General features: G+C 39.6%; 1 protein-coding gene across 3 annotated transcripts in view; it reads left to right on the top strand.

Annotated features, from left to right (window-relative positions):
• Positions 1-18,707, top strand: part of CEPT1 (choline/ethanolamine phosphotransferase 1) — a 32,703-nt gene extending 13,996 nt beyond the window's left edge. For 2 of the 3 annotated variants that reach the window (XM_015416414.1, XM_015416416.1), the window contains exons 5-9: positions 10,374-10,458; positions 14,193-14,324; positions 15,250-15,408; positions 15,750-15,875; positions 17,791-18,707. In XM_015416414.1, the coding sequence (XP_015271900.1) occupies positions 10,374-10,458; positions 14,193-14,324; positions 15,250-15,408; positions 15,750-15,875; positions 17,791-17,910 (622 nt within the window). In that variant the 3' untranslated portion in view covers positions 17,911-18,707. Of the gene's footprint in view, positions 1-497; positions 583-10,373; positions 10,459-14,192; positions 14,325-15,249; positions 15,409-15,749; positions 15,876-17,790 lie in introns of all 3 variants that reach the window. The other variant, XM_015416415.1, reaches the window with a different exon arrangement.
• The last annotated feature ends 218 nt before the right edge of the window (positions 18,708-18,925 follow it).

Genomic DNA, 18,925 nt, shown 5'->3' with positions numbered 1-18,925 from the left:
AGTATATAACATACTTTACATAGAATTTAAAATTATTGTTTCACTCATTTAGCATAATTTATGGCTTGCATGTGTTGATGTGTGTTTTTAGTGGCGTATGTAAACTATTTCAGAACTGCTGCTGTAGAAGATGTATAGGATTTGCTTTAAATTTAAGTTAGAGTTGAAGATGTAAACCTTTTATTTTGATTTGTATGACGTTTGTTTTATTATTGTTTTTGGAATATGTTCAAACTCCTTTTCAGGAGTATAATCCAAGACTAATGAACACATTGGGAGGTTTACCACTGACTTCAATTGGATGTGGATTGTAGTCATTACTGCTTTTCAGGCCATGTATTGGCCTCTGTAATAACTATTTGTAACATTTTAAAAGAGCTGTCTATTTTATTTCAAATATGTATTATTAATTGTCAGTGAAAATCTGTTCCATGGAACTGTTAAGCTAAAGATCTCTTAGTACAATGATTTTAAATGTTTCTTTTCCTCATGCATAGATTTGATGTTACAGAGTCTGAACTCTGTATTGTAATAACTCACCTTCTCACAGGAACTCTGGGACCTGAGTTCTGGAATGACACGGTAACTGAAACAAAACAGTGTTACCCGCGGTGAATAATGGCATGAATTCTGTAGAGACAGCACCTTTTGTCATGCACAGCGTAACTAGAAAAATGACAATAGTCCTTTCACATTTGTTTCAGTAAAAGGCAATCAGTAATCCCTCTGTGGGATATAAAAATTCACTCTGATTGTGCTCTGTGGTGTTGTTTCCCCCCCCCCCCTTATTGGCTATTGTAAAACGTGCAGAACTGACTTCACTTCTTTGAAGAGAAGAATGCCAGTGTGGAAGCATCTCTTTACATAAGATCTGGATTACTTTTGTTGGAACCACCTTTGGAATATTTCCTTCCTCTTTAACTAGAAACCTTTCCACCAGGAAAAAGAATTGTTTAGCTAGCTGGTTATCGTGAGATGTTAGTGTTAGAAAAATATTCTTAGGGATCCCATAAAAATATTCTTAGTGATCTCCTAGAGTTCCTTGCCCTTAAGCTTAGGAAAGATCCTATAGGGCTCTTTCCTAGGATGCTGTGTATCAGTGATGTAGATTCCTAGTAAGCCAAAGTTTCATCTTTCCTTCCCTTATTTAAATATTAGGAAAATTAACTGCTAATATGTTTTTTTCATAATTCTGTTGCTTAGTAGAACCAGTATAAATATTTCCTTAAGATGCTTGCAAATGGTGTTTTTAAATGTCACTTTATTAACAGCTTAAACGGCTTGGTTTTCTGATTCTTTCAAGATCTTGCATAACTACTGTCCTCTCTTTGAATTCATCTCTATTGATATTGCATTTGATGGGGAAATTTCACGTAGAGGATTTCCCAATCAAGTTTGAGTATACAGTAGTGGCTTTGGTAGTTGCTGGTCATCGGAATTAAGAAATACTTCTTACACATTTGTTACAGATACACCAGTGTACCCACAGCAGACAGACAGGCAAGGTATATATGTGTTGTGGAGTTGCAGTATGACTCTTGGACTCATGTTCTTGGGTGTTTAAGGATATGTGAATAGTGGTCATACTTTGCTGTGAGCGACACTGGTATATACATGGCAGACCTGACTGACATGTATAGTACAGCCTAAGAGTTATGAGTCAGGATGATGATGAGAGAAAACAGACTGGGGTGCCAAGCAAAATGTGTAAAACAAGCTATCATAACTGACAAATCTAAATCAGAGAGTTAATGATAACTCTTAATGCAGTGCTGTTGACTGTTCTGAGTGATTCACATACACAGTCTCGATAATACCTGTAAGCTAGGTGGGTATTGCAGATGGGTGGTGAGCAGGGTTCCCCCTAAATTGTGCTAATTTCTGACCCCCAGCACACAGATTTTCATCTCAGTGCAGGGGGCCAAGGAGTGGGTTTGGAGAAGGCAGAACTTTCCCTCTAAGTGACCTGCCTTCTCCAAGCCTGCTTTCTCCAATTGTATGGCTCGGAGAAGGCAGGCACTTAGAGCAACAGTACTTTTAAGTGCATGCCTTCTCCAAGCCAGCTTTCTGCAATTGCATTTCTTTCTCTTTTCCTCTCTTTCCATATCTTTCTTTTCCCCTTTCTTTCTCTCCTTTTCTTTCCATTTCTTTTCCTTCTTTCCCCCTTTCCCTTTCTTTCCATTTCTTTCTCTTTTCCTCTCTTTCCATATCTTTCTTTTCCCCTTTCTTTCTCTCCTTTTCTTTCCATTTCTTTTCCTTCTTTCCCCCTTTCCCTTTCTTTCCATTTCTTTCTTCCCCTTTCCAAACTGAAATTTTAAAAAATTAAAAATTAGGCTCACTCTGAACTTTTATGCTCATAGATTTTTTGGCTCACGAAGTATGATTTTTGCTCACAACAGTCAACAGTTTAGAGGGTGGTGAGAGAGGACTGAGACTAAAAAATGGCAGGTTGCCGAAAGCCATCTACTGAATTAATGGGTGGGGGTGAGATTTTAACTCAAGACTCTTGGTTTGAAAAGGGCATGTGACAAAATAGAAAATATGGGACAATCCTACAAGACCCTGAATATCTTTTCACAAATTCTTTAGCTAACATTCTGCACATGGGGAAGCTGTATTTTTTACCATCAATATTTTGGTAGCATTTTCATGTGTGTGTGTGTTTCTGAAATAGTATGCTACTAGGTAATATGAGGACTGGAATAAATTGGGTTAAACAGGTGCTTGGAAATGCACATGAACTAAATGTATATAATTCTGGCACTGCACTGTATAATTGTACTTGGGGGAGGGTTACTGCAGAGTAATGATTAGTATTCAGTGGGACTAGCTCATGGATTGGCACTTTCCTGCTTCCCCCACCTGCTGCAGCCCACTGGACCACCCCCATTTTGTTCCTGGTGCTCAGCAGACCCCCAGGAACAGCATGAGGCAAAGGGGGGATCTGCAGTGGGGAGGGAGAATTGGCAAAAAATACCCCGGACTCAATGATAGAAGTGCTCTTCCATCATCAGAAATGAGTGGTAGGACACCAACTTGTAACTAGAAGGCAATAAAATAGAACTTCCAATGCATAGTGACAGACCAGTGGCTCCAGATGTTTTCTTTGTTACAGACTGCGCATTATGAGATTTGAAGTGGCTACATGTGTCCCTTTTACTTCACTGTGTGTATGCTGGTATGTGTTGGGGAGATGAAACCAATTGCAAATCCCTGCTATATTTATTTACTGTGTAATAGATGAGCACAGCCTGTTCTGATGTGACAGTGGATGTTAGTGTATATTTCATCTAAGTTTATGTGCTAGGGTTTGGCAGTAGTATTGATGTTACATGCATCAGTTTGCCAAAAAACAAAATCTAGGAATCCTTACACACATTTGTAACTTTAATAAACTAAAATAGGATTTTAGTAAACTAGATTAGGATTTCTGCTGCTACAGCTAAGTTCATTTACATAGGATTCCACATAGAAATTTCTTTCAAGCTATTTGGCAGCTGGGGGGGTTGTTTTGTTGTAATGGTGCTGTGAGCCCACTTGGAGACACTGTTTGCTATGAAGAGCACTTGTCAGTTCTTTCAAACCATTAGAGATAATAGATTCTTGACCATGTCATAAGGATGAGGACTTTTTAGGAAAAAGAAATTTTAAGCACTTTTCTTGAATTGTTATTATGATAAAGCATAGGATAAGAATTTTTTTGTTAGCTTCAAAGAAACAGCTAGAAAATAACATGGTTGATCATGAAATAACTTAATTTTTTCTGGGTATATAAAAAACAACAATAAAGAATTAACACTCTTCAAATTCCAAACATCCAGTAGTACTTAATGCTGAAATAGATATTAATCAGAAGTTGTTGTTAGTAGTAGGGAGTAGGGACCCAATTACTTATACCACGAGTCTGATGTTAAGGTGAATGCAGCTGTGTTTTGAATAAAGAGTATGAGACTCAGGAAGCAGCACGATTCCTGTTTAATCAGGTATTTGTTTCTTTTTAACTTAAGAATTAATTTTAAAATGTTGAGCCAATCTCTGCAGCAGTAACATGGTTCAGGTATGCCACAGACAATTGACAATGGAGTCATTTTCAGTAGCAGTAGAAAACAGCAAGAGTCCAGTAGCACCTTAAAGGCTAACAAAATTTGTGACAGAGTATGAGCTTTTGTGAATCACAGCTAACTTGAGCCGTGACTCACAAAAGCACATAGCATGCCCCAAATTTTGTTAGCCTTTAAGGTGCTTCTGGAATCTTGCTGTTTTCTATTGCTACAGACAAGACTAACACGGCTACCCATCTTGATCATCTTCAGTAGGAGGCCAGGAGCAGAAGATCTCTCTGTAATCATTCTTTTTGTGAGAGAGGTGAGGGGTTATTTTAATGCCTGCAGTAAAGTGAAACACGGCACAGGGTCCAACTTTCACTGTGATCCAGGGACAGTTCTGATTTTTGTTACCTGTCTCTGCTAAATCACTGTTCCTGTTTTGCTTTCTAATTGCCTTTTAATGATTCTATTAGCATGAATTACTGAAGTTGTCATTCCTCAGTATTCACTTCCCTCCACCGGATCTCTATAAGCTACCTTTCTGAATGGAGTAGTGAGGAATGCATCGTTTGTCTAGTGCACACGTGCAGATAAAAGCATCTGCATGAATGCTTTGCCACCATACAGAGCACAGACTGCTACTTTCTATACAGCAGATACTGAGGGTAAATTTTTAATTGTGATAGCATATTTTCAGACAGTTATGTGTTTCTAATGTAGCATTAACCAAAAGAGCAAACACCATTTTGGCATTTAAATCATTAGAGGACAGGCTATTGCAGAATAAATTAATAAAACAGAGAAGGCAGAGTGCAGTTCTTCAGCAGTGCATAATTTAGAAGGTAAAAGTTACAGAGGTTCCCAAACTTATTTGGCCTACCGCCCCCTTTTCAGAAAAAAAATTACTCAGCGCCCCCCTGGAAATTTACCTTCAACAAGGTGGACAAAAAGATGCAGCTTGTGGATCTGCACCTGGATCGTTCCAGCACCCCCAAGGGAGCAGTACTACCCACTTTGGGAACCAGTGGGTTAGGACAATGAGATTGACATGACAATAGCAGTGCTATGAACATGTCCCTATTGTCATATATGACAATCTGGATTGGTTGTTTTATTAGTGCACTTTAATAATTTTTATCATGCTGGTTGTATTTTGTCTGTTTTAATGCTGTAAATTGCCCAGAACCTGCTTGCAGGGTTGGGCGATTCCGAAATCGGATATAACAATAATAACAATAATAACAATAATAACAATAATAATAACAATAACAACAACAACACTAATAATAACAATAACAATACTAATAATAATAATAATAATAATAATAATAATAATAATAATAATAATAATAATAATAATAATAGTGATGTGTGGCACAGGAGAGGTCACCCCCCCAAGTTCTATTTAAAGTATGGATAAACAGGGCAACCAATAATGCTTAAGTGTTTCTCAGAGGCTGATTTTAAACTTGAACATAGATTATAAATGTTTTAATTTTAAAAGCAGATATCATAGTGTCTCTTTATATGGCATCATGATGATAATCCATCATATTCTCAGACAAACCTTGCCCTTTTCTCACTGTGTTATCATTCTTGTATTCTATCTAGCATTTCTACTACCTTAATTTTTCTGTATCACTAACAGTGTGATTTATGCAAGATCACCTCATCATTTTTTTCTTTGCTGTTGGGCGTACATATTTTTCTGCCACCATAAATGCTATTTAATTGAACATTACAGTAGGGAATAACTTGGAGGCAACTGATGGAATCTGCCACAAGTGGGTTCTGTTGAGTTCCAAATATTTATCAAACATTGATTAGCACCTCAGACAAATTTTCAAATTTCTGATGAAGGGAGCTTCACATTTCAGATGCTTATACCAGGGTCCCCATGAGGTGTCCATGGGAACGATGCCAACACCTTTCCTAGCGCCCACAAAGTGTTTTTAGAAAGTGTGCTGGGCCAAATGGGGTTTTTGTCAAGCAGGGCTTCTGACTGGCTATGTAGATTGTTAAAAATTGCTTTGGCACCAGCTGCCACCATAGCACAAGGATCTCCCCATGCGGTGAAACTGTGCGTATGCAAGAAAATATTTCTAAATAATGTGTTCATTTTAAAGGTTTCCTGTTAAAAAGAGCTTCTGCCTGAAATTTTGAAGAGTTACTGTTAAGAGTTATGCCTGCCCTCATTCCCTGACATTTTCTGGTTGGCTCTGCCTCTCGTGACAGCCATTTTGTTATTAGCTCCACAGTCATTTTGTGGTCATGCCCACCACTCTGTCTCAAGGGTGCCCACATGCTCAAAAAAATTGGGGACCCCTGGCTTATACCCTGGAAATCTTGTTTGTCTTTATGGTGCAAATCTTGTAGTTGTTTTCACGTATCTGTAACAGTATTACTTCTTAAGAAGAAGGGGAAGATAAAAACTGTTATTTTACAGTTATACGGCTGAACTTGGTGTGTGTGCAAAATAGTTTCCTCTGTGATTGACATTTGGATCAAGGCAAATGTCTGCAAATTGTTTTGGGGACTTGGGTCTTCACCAAAAAATCAAGCTAATGAGATAGTAAGATTGTGACAGAAATAAAAAATGTAGAACAGGCGTCCTCAGCCTTGCTGTGCTTGTGTGGGTATATTTGGAATTTTATGGGGAAATGGTGTGGAAGAAGCAAATGGGCACCGCTTTGCCCACAGGTGCCATGCTGGGGATCACTAGAGGTTGAAATATTTTTCTCCTAATACTATGGTCCAGGGGTCATTTCATAGAAAAAGAGGTGCAAGAGCTCATTAGCATAACTCATATGCATATGCCACATCCCCTGACATCGCTGGAAGTGTGTCAGAAGGCAATACCACTGCTCAGGCTCCACCCCAAAAATCTCCAGGTATTTCCCAACTCAAAGCTACCTGGAGAAAAACTGCTTCAAAAACACTTGCCTACTTCACAGGGTGTCTGTTGTGGGGAAAGGAAGGGAAGGAGATTGTAAGCCACTCTGAGAGTGAAGGGAGGGGTATAAATCCAATCTCCTCCTCCTCCTCCTCCTCCTCTTCTTCTTCCTCTTCAAGAGGAATGCTCTCAACATATCTAAAAGGCTATCTCTTCCCGTAAGATCCGTTTTGATCTCTTAGATCAACAATCTACCTTGAGATTCAGTCTTACAGCAGAACTCAAAGAAATTCCTTTCTCCAGCTTTTACAATTCTCACTCCCAGTGCTTGCAAGCCTGTTTCTGGCTGTAGTTTTTTTCCTCAGATCTCTTTTTTACCATCCCTTTTCCTCCCTTTCTTTCCTCTTTTTTTTTTTTTCCCTTGTCTAATCAGGAAAAAGGCAGCTGTCAAAGTTAGTGTCAGGTGTTGGGAGATGTTGTGCTTCAGGAATTCCATGACAAAGTATTGTTGTAATTCTAATGCCTATCATTTACAGTCTTGGGGTTTGGGATTTATGTGTTTGAATGAAGTTTTAGTAACCGGTCTCCCCAAAGCTTATAAACGTGTGTGTGTGTGTGTGTACACGGTGCTTTTGCTGGCTTCTCCACACTTCTGTCACTTAAACCTCCATAACTTCTACCAGTTCTTCCTTGCCTCTCATCCCAGTAAATACATTCCCTGTTCCTTAGTCATCTTACAGTTTACTGTAACCCCTAATTTGTGAGGGTTAGGGAGGGGATATGAACCATTTGAAGCTAGTGCTGTTCAGCATGGGGAAAAGTGGTGGAGATCAGCTCCTCTTGGCCTATCATTAGGCACACAGATAATAAGCAGCTGGGTGCAGCTTTGTTTGTTTGTTTTAAATGGGGCCTCCATTGTCCCTTTGTGTGCAACTTAGAAGACAAGTTACTAAAACTTCATTCAGACACATAAATCTCAAACCCCAAGACTGTAAATGAAATGCATTAGAATTACAACAAAACTTTGTCATGGAATTCTTGAGGCACAACATCTCCCAACACCTGACACCCCCAGTCAGGCTAGGGAGGCCGCGGGTGGCTTGCGTACACTCTGAACCTCCCCAGTTCCCAAAAGAAGCCTCACCACCGACTATGTTTAAGACCAGCGCACAGGGGAGCAGCAACAGGCAGCCAAGCGTGACTCTTCCGTTGCTGTCAGTTCATCCTATGGCAGTGGCGGCCGCAGCTGCCCTCTCAGCCACAGCTGCCTGTTTGTGCATGGCTGGCAGGGGTCTGCTGCTCTGGCTGCAGCCGCCGTTATGCATTGGGCCCCCAGCAGGCGGCGCAAGGCCACTTGGTCCAGCCTTGGTTGGAGGGAGGACTATTCTGCCGAGCAGGTGGTAGCGGGCGGCCACGTGCATGCTGAGCCGGCCTCCCAAGGGCCGTGGGTGACGAGAGCAGGTGGATGGGCGGGGGCGCCTTCCATCACTGCCGGAGCAGCGCTCCCCCTCGCTCCGGTTTGAAACGACCCCTGCTATGGTCTACATAATGAATTATTTATGTTGTGGAGAATATGAACATATACAAATAGATTGGTACCCATTGGTAATGAATATGGAAAAGACAGCACATAAAAAGGAGATGCTGAATTATGAGAGCATAGTATTTTTCTTAGTTTGGTGTAGTGGTTAAGTGCGCGGACTCTAATCTGGGGAGAACCGGGTTTGTTTCCCCACTCCTCCACTTGCACCTGGCTGGATGACCTTGGGCAAGCCGTAGTTCTGATAATGGCTGTTCTTGAAAAAAGAGCAGTTTCTGTCAAGAGCTCTCTCAGCCCCACCTACCTCACAGGGTGTCTGTTGTGGGGAGGGGAAGGGAAGGGAAAGGAGTTTGTAAGCCACTCTGAGACACCTTTGGGTAGTGAAGGGCGGGGTATAAATTCAATCTCCTCTTCTTCTTCTGTTCTTAATATTGAGTATAGTTTTAATGGTCACACCAACAGAACACAAATGTAAAGTTTTTAACATTTTCTTACTCTCTTTTGGAATCTAGCAGAAGCCCTTCCTATAAGCAAAAATGTAAAGCAGAATTCTTTCAAATTAATAGTTTTGGTTGGCACTTTGAATAATTTTCCTGTAACTAATAGGTGGTTGGTGCTGTCAGTTTTGACAGTCCTGGTCAACTTTTGGTACAGAGAAGGGGAGGGTGGTTTGGAATCAGTGCTCCCAGCCCCCAACGTGATCTTGTATTTGACTAGAGCTCTGTGCCCCACAGCCCCTCATGGCCCCTTGGCATATGAACCTGCATGATACATGTGATGATGCATGCAGCCATTATATTGTGTCTGTTAAAAATGTAACACACCAAGTGATCTTGAGACATAAACCTAGAAATTTCAGTAATGCAGTTGAGTCCAAAATTCTCTGTTGCTCAAAAGACAGCAGTAGTAGAGAGATAGCCAGTGCGGTTGCTGAGCTTTGGTGTGGCATAAGGCTGCCAAACTCTACGAATGATTACAAAAACGTTGTGGCTCACAGTCAGTTACCCCTCTTCCTCTCTCTGTTGCAAATCGCCCTTTGTTTATGTTAACAGTGGCTTAGGTTTATATCTGCACTGATATTAACCATAGCTAATGCTTAATCATGGTTTGCTTATTCTCTTCATACTTTGATTTCAAACTCTGATTACAAGGAGAACTATGGTTAGTGCCAGTACAGAAGGTGACAATAAGCCATGGTTAAAGGAGGCAGAAATTCATCCCTGAGAAGAGGAAGGACATGGTGTGAGCCTGTGGCCCCCTCGAGATTTCTTGGCCATATGTGAGAGATTAGCAGCACTGCATTTGCTTTCAGGCCTTATGTCAACTGCACTATGGAGTTGGAGTCAGAGGAGAAAAACTGTGGTGAGAGATTCTGCAGAGTTAACTCTTAAATTCGTTTTGTTGGTGGGCAAGGTTAATGTTTATGTTTCTACAGCTGTTTACAGCCAGTTAAAAGAAGTAAATAAGTTCCAACTATTGCTTTTGGCCACAGTTCTAGACAGCCATAGTGTGGATGGGAGAGAAGTACGGAATGTTTTTACTCTTTTGAACGGACTGTGTAAGCCTTTAGTCCATTTAAAATCAGATTGCCCATACAGTTAGCATTCCAGTAGAAACTTCTGAAACCCCTCTAAGCTACAATTGTGCTTGTCTCTTGCCTGTTCTGTGGCTGTCCAGGATTGATGCCTTTAGCCATAGCTCTGTTTTTCCCTGCTGTGAAGTAGGACCTACAGTACAGCAAAGATATATCAAGATACATATTTTCTCCCTAATTTTCGACTTTTCTCCTTTTTCATTTTACCTTGTGCATGATAGAGGAGAGCTGCCAAGCTTGCAAAATGATTAAAATTGCTTTGTGTAATTCTGCTTTTTTGGCTTTTTTGTACCTAATCAGAATTGATGTGACTGAAGTGCAAATCTTCATAATAATCATGCATTTACTGGCAGTGATCGGAGGAACAACGTTTTGGCACACTATGGTAAATCTGTTCACCTTGTATATCACGTGATATATATATATATATATTGTTTTTTAACCTGCCATTTAAAAACTTTTTGTTATTCATATAGAAGAGTACCACTTTCATTCTATTGGAAAAATCTCACCGTTTTCCAGAGCCCTGGCATATTCCCAATGATGAGATTCATTCTTTTGCTGTCATTCATCCAGAAGAACCCCAACCATTCCTTTTGTAGATAAGGCATTATTTTCTGTGCCAGTTTAACAAAATATTCACAACTTGGTGGTACTACATATTTAGTCCCAAATCAGCAAAATGAAGCTGCTTAGATAGATTGGAAAGGCCGTTGTATACCGTTATCTATTGTGAGCCATAAGCAATTTAACAGAATGTCATTAAAATGGTGGTATTAAATTTTATGAAATTGTTTGGCTGCCACAGTTGCTTGAGCATGGTATATGTGTCTACTAAAACATAACATTCTGTTATAACACAACAGCTATGTGTCTTGTATGTAAATTACCATTAAAAGCAAAAGCTAATTGGCTACATCCACTATCTTTGTTGCAATGTAATTATTACAAAAATAAATAATTGATGGGCTTGCAAAGTACTCTCTCTTTAGTAGGAAAAGCAAGTGTTACTTCAGAAAAAGCTGTTCCATGGCTCTAAAGGAAGTTAAAGATTTTTTGAAGTAGAAAATGTGCAAGTAAATTTAAACAGTATGTGCTATTCTTACACCATTTATATTGTGGTGCGCTCCTGACTGCTGTATCTTGATTCAGTGATAGGTTGTTTATTATTTATTTATTTATTTATTTATTTATTTATTACTTTTGACTGGAAGAACCTTATGGGTCATCTCGTATAGAGACAAATATACTACTGGGATTTATGTTATTTAAGAGACTATCTACTCAAACATTCCACTTTTCACTCTCTGAGGCATTTCCACACTTCAGCATTTTCATAATAATTTTGTAAATCTCTTTACAACGATGATCTTGCAATATTTTGTTTGCACATAATGGAAAGAAAGCAGATAGCAGGGGAGTGGGACATAAGCCAGCTGAGCTGCTGTTGCTTTCCATTCCTTTTGTGAAGCTTGATAGAAGTGCACTTCAGCACAGGAGATGGCAAGTGCGCCATCTCCAAAGAACGATGAAATAAATGAATAAATGTTTACAAAATGCTGGATCATGGTGGAAGAGATGCAGTCATGCGGCTTCTGTTTTTAAAAAAACCAACCGGTGAGTGAGTGCGCACACGTTGGAGTTGCACAGTGCTGGGGGTTATAGCCACTCAGGTAGAGTTGCCAGCTCAGGTGGCAAAATTCCTGGAGGTCTTGGGGGTGAAGCCTGGAGAAAGCAGGGTCTGGGGAGGGGAGGAGCCTCGACAAGGCATAATGCCATCCAGTCCATTCTCCAGAGCAGCCATTTTCTCCAAGGGAGCTGATCTCTGTTGTCTGGAGATCTGTTGTAATTCCAGGGGGTCTCCAGGCCCCACCTGCAGGCTGGAAACCCTAAACCACTGTAGAATAAAAGTTCAAAAGTGGTGTGGGTATGGGAGACCTGTGTTGGTATCGCCTTGAAGGAAAACAAATGAACTGTGCACAGGGGTCTTGTTGTAGAAAAAGAGCTGCCGGAGCTCATTAGCATAACTCATTAGCATAACTTATTTGCATATGCCACGCCCCCTGACATCACCAGAAGTGACAGAAGGCCACACCCCCTGACATCACCGGAAGTGTGTCAGAAGGCCCGGCTACTTACCCTCCTGCTTCATCCTCATTCCCAAACGGAATGAGGATCGAAGCAGAGGGCGGGGTAAAGAAGGGGGCGGGGCTTCACCACATGACCGCCCCGCCCCCTAGAGGTTCTCTTCCGGAGCTCCGTACCTGAGAGCCCCCCCCCGACTAGAGCCCTGACTGTGCATAATAGTCAAGAAACAAGTGTCCTGAGCCCACAATTTTGGAGCCCACAAAATTAACTATGTGGTGTGGTGTGTTTTCCTATTATTCATATGTAAGGATTTTTTTTTTTAATCTAGTTGAATCATCATTGTATTAAATGATTTTAAAAAACCGCCCTGAGCCCGTTCGTGGGGAGGGCGGGGTATAAATACAATAAAATAAAATAAATAAATTATTACTGAAAATGAATTCTAGCTACAGATAAGACTTTTGGTAAGTAGTTGGGGGTGAAGTTGCATGGAGGTCTGATAGGCTGGATAGCATATGTTCTGTAAATTAGAAAGGCTATTTGTTCTTTTGTCTTAATATTTATACAGTGTATGAGTATCCTCAGTGTTTTCTGCAGCTATTTTCCATTTTTTCCTTCTGTTTGTAGCTCTTATGATTGTAGCTAAGGTTGAAAAACTTGTTGACAAAGTTCTAAACTTTTGTAAATTAAGCAGTAAATCCAAATTTATGATGTTTCATTTCCCTTAATGTCTAAGCTTATATTAACTTTTTAAAAAAACAAAATCAGTTTTCACATTTGAGTGGATAAATTTTAGAACAAGAAGTCCGTAGAATAAGTATGCTGTGTTTGCCTGTGGTAGTTTGCACTCTTAGGAGTTTGACAGGGACATGCAAATTATGCTTATAGTCAATGGTGATTCAAGACTGGCAAAAGGAAATACTTCGCATAATGCTTTTTGATTGGAGAATTAACTGCAACAAGATATAGTGATGGCCACAAGCATGTGGCTTTAAAACAAACAAGAAAAAATAGATTCATGGAAGACAGTTGAAACAATAACGGTTACTTATGATAATATAACTGCCGTGTTTCAGACAACAGTATACCTCCATTGACAAGATGCTGGGGACACCAAACAGTGAGAGATGTCTAGTCTACACAAGTTTGCTTGTGAGCCTCCGGCATGGGAAATGGATCACTTTTTCATCTGATACTGCAATCTTATGTTCTTATTGATTCTTCCATTTGCTTTACTTCATTTCTAAGTTTGGAATTTGTGGACTATAACCAAACATCATACTCTTTGTACTAACTCGGATTCTTCCGTTTGTTTTCCTCTGACCATATCAAGTCTAGACTTTCATTTTAACTATACATTCTGGGAAAAAAAACTTTAAAAAGGTGGGGGAGCTTTAATAAGAAGGCATGTGTCTTCCGTTTAGTATTATTTACTCTCTCCAGGAGGAACTCAAATGCTGGTATTATTTGTATATGTCACCTTGGACACATACCTCTACCTTTCTGAAAGGTAATGTGAAGAAAAGCTTGTCTCCTCTGTTGTCTCCAGGTAACTTCCAGAAAAGTGGAATGTTTGAGGGTTAAGCTAAATGCTGGAGATGTATGATTGCACGTTACCGGAATTTTTCTAAAACTAAATTGCAGCTACATGTAGGCTTAATTCGGATGGGGACAAAACAAGGGGCTTATTTTGTCACTTCTGCATGCTTTCAGTTATTGAAAATGCCCTCCTTATGCTACTAACCAAGGAAGGGGGAAAAGAAGGGCAAAGTACAAGGACCCATCTTTATTCCCTTATTGGGCTAATAGCAGCACAGGGAAAGCTTCTTTTTGGTAGGAACCCCCCCCCCCCCGAGGTTTTTCCTTCCCCTTGTTTAGCCCTGATCCAAATTGAGGTGACACATGTTGGGAAGATTTATCCACAGATATCCCAGTTTCTTGTCTGTTTTGGCCCTGAGTTTACACAGCAGCTGGAAAAAACATTTCAGGTTGATGGTAACTATGTTCATTTCCCCCCCCCCTCCTGTTAAGATTCCAGTGCTGAACATCCCAGTGAAAATACTTCCAGCCCTTTGTACAGTAGCAGGAACTATATTCTCATGTACAAACTACTTTGGTGTGATCTTCACAGGTGGTGTTGGCAAAAATGGATCAACGATAGCAGTGAGTATTTATTATTGTGTTTTCTTCTTCTTTGAGCAATTCAGGGTTTGGTTTTTCTGCAAGCCTCCAGAGTGCTGATGTATGTTCACATATAGTTCCATTTTATTAGTTTAGCCTTGTACACTGTTTACGAGCCCAAAGAAAATACAGTTCTCATCTGAATGAAACCTGCCAAATAATACATCTGTGATTTTCTGACTTTTTTATTTAGCTTATTTATAGCCCACCTTTCTCACTGAGACTTAAGGCAGATTTAACAGAGCACAGAAAGAGGGAAGAAATAATCATAACATATAAAACACTGATAGAACTAGGACAAAATTGCCTGATTGAATAGTTTCGTGTGTGCCCCATTTCTTAGAGAGAAGACAACTGTTTCTTTGATTCTCTACTCCTTTTGTCCATTTGAGAATTGTGTCATTACTAACAATCTTCCAGAAATGGACCAAAGGTAAAGCCTGTCTTTCTCTTGAGTTCTTTTGGGATAGATCTTCTTGTTTTTAAAATTGGGACTATATGTAGCTAAGACATGCTATTGTTCATCAAAAAAGCAAGCAAAGACATCTTGTGATGTAAAAGAACAATTTGGACTTCCTGTACTTTAAAAATAACATCTGAATCCTAACAGTAGTTCCATTCTAGCCATTTTTTTCCAAGTTGCTTAAAGTCTGAAATTACACATGGGTTGTAAATGCAGCATTGTTTGTGATGTTTGCTTCTATCTCAGAGGCTTCAAACACAAGGTCAGTCAGGTGATGCCCTTCTGTATGCTTTTCAGGTGCCAGATGTGTGGGTTCAACAAGTTTTAATTACAGGGTAACATAAATGATTGTCATCCACATCGTCTGAGCACACCATGTTGGCATTTGTACTTATGTAATGTGCCCTTCTTGATAAAGTAATACCAAGCTCCTTCTTTGCATAGGGAACAAGTGTCCTTTCACCATTTCTTCACATTGGATCAGTCATTGCGTTAGCTGCCATGATCTACAAGAAATCTGCTGTGGAGCTCTTTGAAAAGCACCCTTGTCTCTACATACTAACTTTTGGTTTTGTATCTGCTAAGATAACTAACAAACTGGTGGTAAGTGCCTCATCATCCTTGTATGTTTAATTTTGCCATTAAACATTTACTTCTTTTCTTCCACTGTAAGCACTGATTAACCACACCATCTCAAATGTTAGATTTCTAAAGCAGCTTTTTTCTTTCCCAAGTTTGTGTTGCACATAATGGTACTTCTCACTTGCCTGCCCCAAATACTGTCCTGGCAGCTTGCCCATTGCCCAGTCTATGAAAAGAAATGTGACTGATATTATAATCAAAATTCATTTGCTTGCACACCATAAAACTAAGTAGATTAGCTATAGCTCACTAGAAATACTATAACAGAATATTCATCTGGATTACCTCATTTCTTCCTACAGGTTGCACATATGACTAAAAGTGAAATGCATCTTCATGACACAGCATTCATAGGCCCAGCGCTCTTGTTTCTGGACCAATATTTTAACAGCTTTATTGATGAGTATATTGTACTTTGGATTGCTCTGGTAAGTATTTCCTTATTTTTCTGGCCATGAAAAAAAAAACCCTTTGGGCATTCTTTCCATACATGTGTACAATTTTAAGTTTTGCAACAACAGGTCTCAAGTCAGCCAGAGTGAACTGCACAGAAAACCTTGGCTAGCTTACCCATGTTTGGCAAGGTCCACAACTAGGGCATGCATACCTATCCTTATGCATGCAGAGAGATCATTGGATGAACTGAGTAGCGCTTTTCCTATGCAATCCCAAAGCACGCACCAGATGTGCACAGAGCTCCTAAAGGGACTGCAATGCCTCCCAGTCTCTTAAGATACAGGAATTGTCATTTGGATTACGACAGCTGTATTAAGATGTATTAAGATGTATTAATATTATAGTACATGTCCTTATAGTTCTTAAATAGGTCACTATACAAGAGCAGGCATGATGTAAGTTCAGATGGGGTGGAGAGGCTGGTCAATTTCACTTCTTGTCTTTAAGGAAGGGGTCCCCAACCTTTTTCAGCCTGTGAGCACCTTTAGAATTCTGATGCAGGGTGGTGGGTGCAACTACAATTTGGTTACCATATAGGAGGTGAAGCAGAGCCCACCGCAGAACATCAGGAAGTGAGATTATGCCTCATTCTTGTAGTATGTCTTCAGCATTTCCAGTAGAAACTGTTTAACAGAGTACCTTTTAAAATTAACATATTTAAAATATTTTCTTGTGTATGCATAAAATAAGTATACATATTAGGCTAGCTAAGAAACCCTCATATAGCTGTTATGCATCTTCATTTTGCAGGCACCTTACACACTTATGCAAAAGGGGTGGTGGGAATGCTGCTTCTCCTGGCTATCCCTTTGCATGAGCCCAGCCATGTTTAACCTGCACCATTACCTGTAACAATGACAGTTGGTGCTGAAGGGCTGATGAGAGCTCCTTGTACACGTGTACAGTAAGAGAGAAATTCTGGCCAGATTTTGATAAGAACGTAAATGCTCTTTGTCAACAAAATTTGATGTTAGTGATGTTATCGTCAACTTCCTCCTGAATTATAAAAGCACATTCACATTTGATGACTTCAATAGAAGTTCCTGTTAGGTGCATCATGTATTTTAGCGCTGTAACCCAACTATATTTAGTCAGAATCAAGTCCCACTGTGTGTTTAGAATATCATTCTGCAGTTTGCACAGGTAAAATACAGTATCTGCATTAAACCATAAACATGAAAAACTTTTCAAAAACCCTGGTCCCACCCACTTTCTAAAGACGTTTAGGCATCAGGAAAGGTGCCCACAGAGGTACCATGGCACTAATGGGTACCATACTGGGGACCACAATTGGAATTTAGGAATTCATGATGAAGGAAAGGCACAATACATATCAATTACACAGTCGATATTTGATTATCAGTAAGTAAAATACCCTTAAATGTATTCTGATTTACCACTGCTTAGTCTTTCTTCAGAAAAGTAGATCAGAATTTTGCTATTGAAATAAGACCTGTATTAATGGGTTACTTCACAAAGACCTTTGCTGTAGATAGGTTTAGTTTTGAACATTTTTATGCTGGTCCGTCCTTTTAAGGAGCTCAATGCAACATAGATGTTTCCCCTAAGACAGCATGATTGGCCCAGTATCATCTGGTGGACCAGTGGGTGTTGAACCTGGATTTACTAGTTTTATATGTTTATAATGTGTTTTAAATTTTATTGTATTTATTGAAATGATGGAACCTGCCCTGAGCCCACTCGCGGGATATAAATGCAATAAATAAATAAATAACAGTTGTTGTCATATATATTATCAGTAAAACAGAAAGGATAAAAAATAAAATCTGTTACTTGAAACCCTGGTGTTTTAGAGAATGGGCATGAAACAAATGATTTTGAGGCTTTTACACCTAGATCTTGCATGTGGCTGTGTTCTCCTTTCAGATCTTCTCCCTTTTTGATTTGCTCCGGTACTGTGTCAGCGTGTGCAATCAGATCGCTTCACACCTTCACATCCATGTCTTCAGGATCAAGATCCCTTCCACGCATTCTAATCATCACTAGTTACTTGGTCATCACCACAAATAAGAAATAACTGACAACTATTTTCTACTGGAGAGGATTCAAGCATACTGAGGAGACTATGAAAACGGGAGCAGATAGGAACAAGTCTAATTTATAATAATGTTGTATAACTTCTACTCTTGGTTACTGACAACACTCCTTAGCTAGCCTCCTCCAGTGAAAGGGGAATCCCAAGCACTCTCCAATCAAATGCGCACATTTTCCACTCTGCTGGTTGTGTGCCCTGGAAAGCATGCAGAGAGTAAAGATTTGTCTTTGTAATTACCACAACTACAGAATAAACTCTTGGGGGAAATGGATTCCCAACAACAGAGATTTCTAATAAAGTGTAATTACAAGCTAAGACAATTTGCTTTCTAATATTAATCATCTCTTAGTAAGATACTCATTTAGTACCCACCCAGAATTTATTTACTAAAGAGTTGAGCTTGTAACACACAGATATCCCACTAGGACTTTGGGCTAGAACATCTTGGACTTTTGAGTCTGGACTGTGATCTTGTCATTCACCTGTTGTTGAGGACTGAGAGAGATTTTTAAAAGCTCAAAGTTCTTAGGCACGTTATTCCCGTTGACTCTGGAAGTTGGGTGTATACAAGTGCCATCTTCGGAAGCAATCCACTGTGGCTGGACAGGCTCTGTTCATTTCAATAGGAGTGGTGTGGGTCTGCTGGAGGCAAATGGCTCACACCCACTGAGCTTGATGAGTTGCACCTTTTGTCTTTAAAATCCACCCCCAGTGCTCTGTGAGGTGGGGGGGTGGGGTGATTGTCAGCATGCAGTATAGTGTGGTATCTGTCAGTTTATTTGATTTTTTTTTAAGAATAAAAATTTAAAGAATTTAATTCTCAGTTTCTTCAGTGGAAAGCATATACAAAAATTTACAGTTACTTTTTTTTGTATAAAATTTATGCAAAAAAGTTATTTCTGCTCTTTAATAAATAAGAAAATTCTCATAGCTATGACCGTTCATGTGCTGTTTTGAGCCATTCTA

Source organism: Gekko japonicus, unplaced genomic scaffold (assembly GCF_001447785.1).
Source record: "Gekko japonicus isolate JY-2015 unplaced genomic scaffold, Gekko_japonicus_V1.1 scaffold1812, whole genome shotgun sequence".
NCBI lineage: Eukaryota > Metazoa > Chordata > Lepidosauria > Squamata > Gekkonidae > Gekko > Gekko japonicus.
This window is presented reverse-complemented; position numbering and strand designations above follow the sequence as displayed.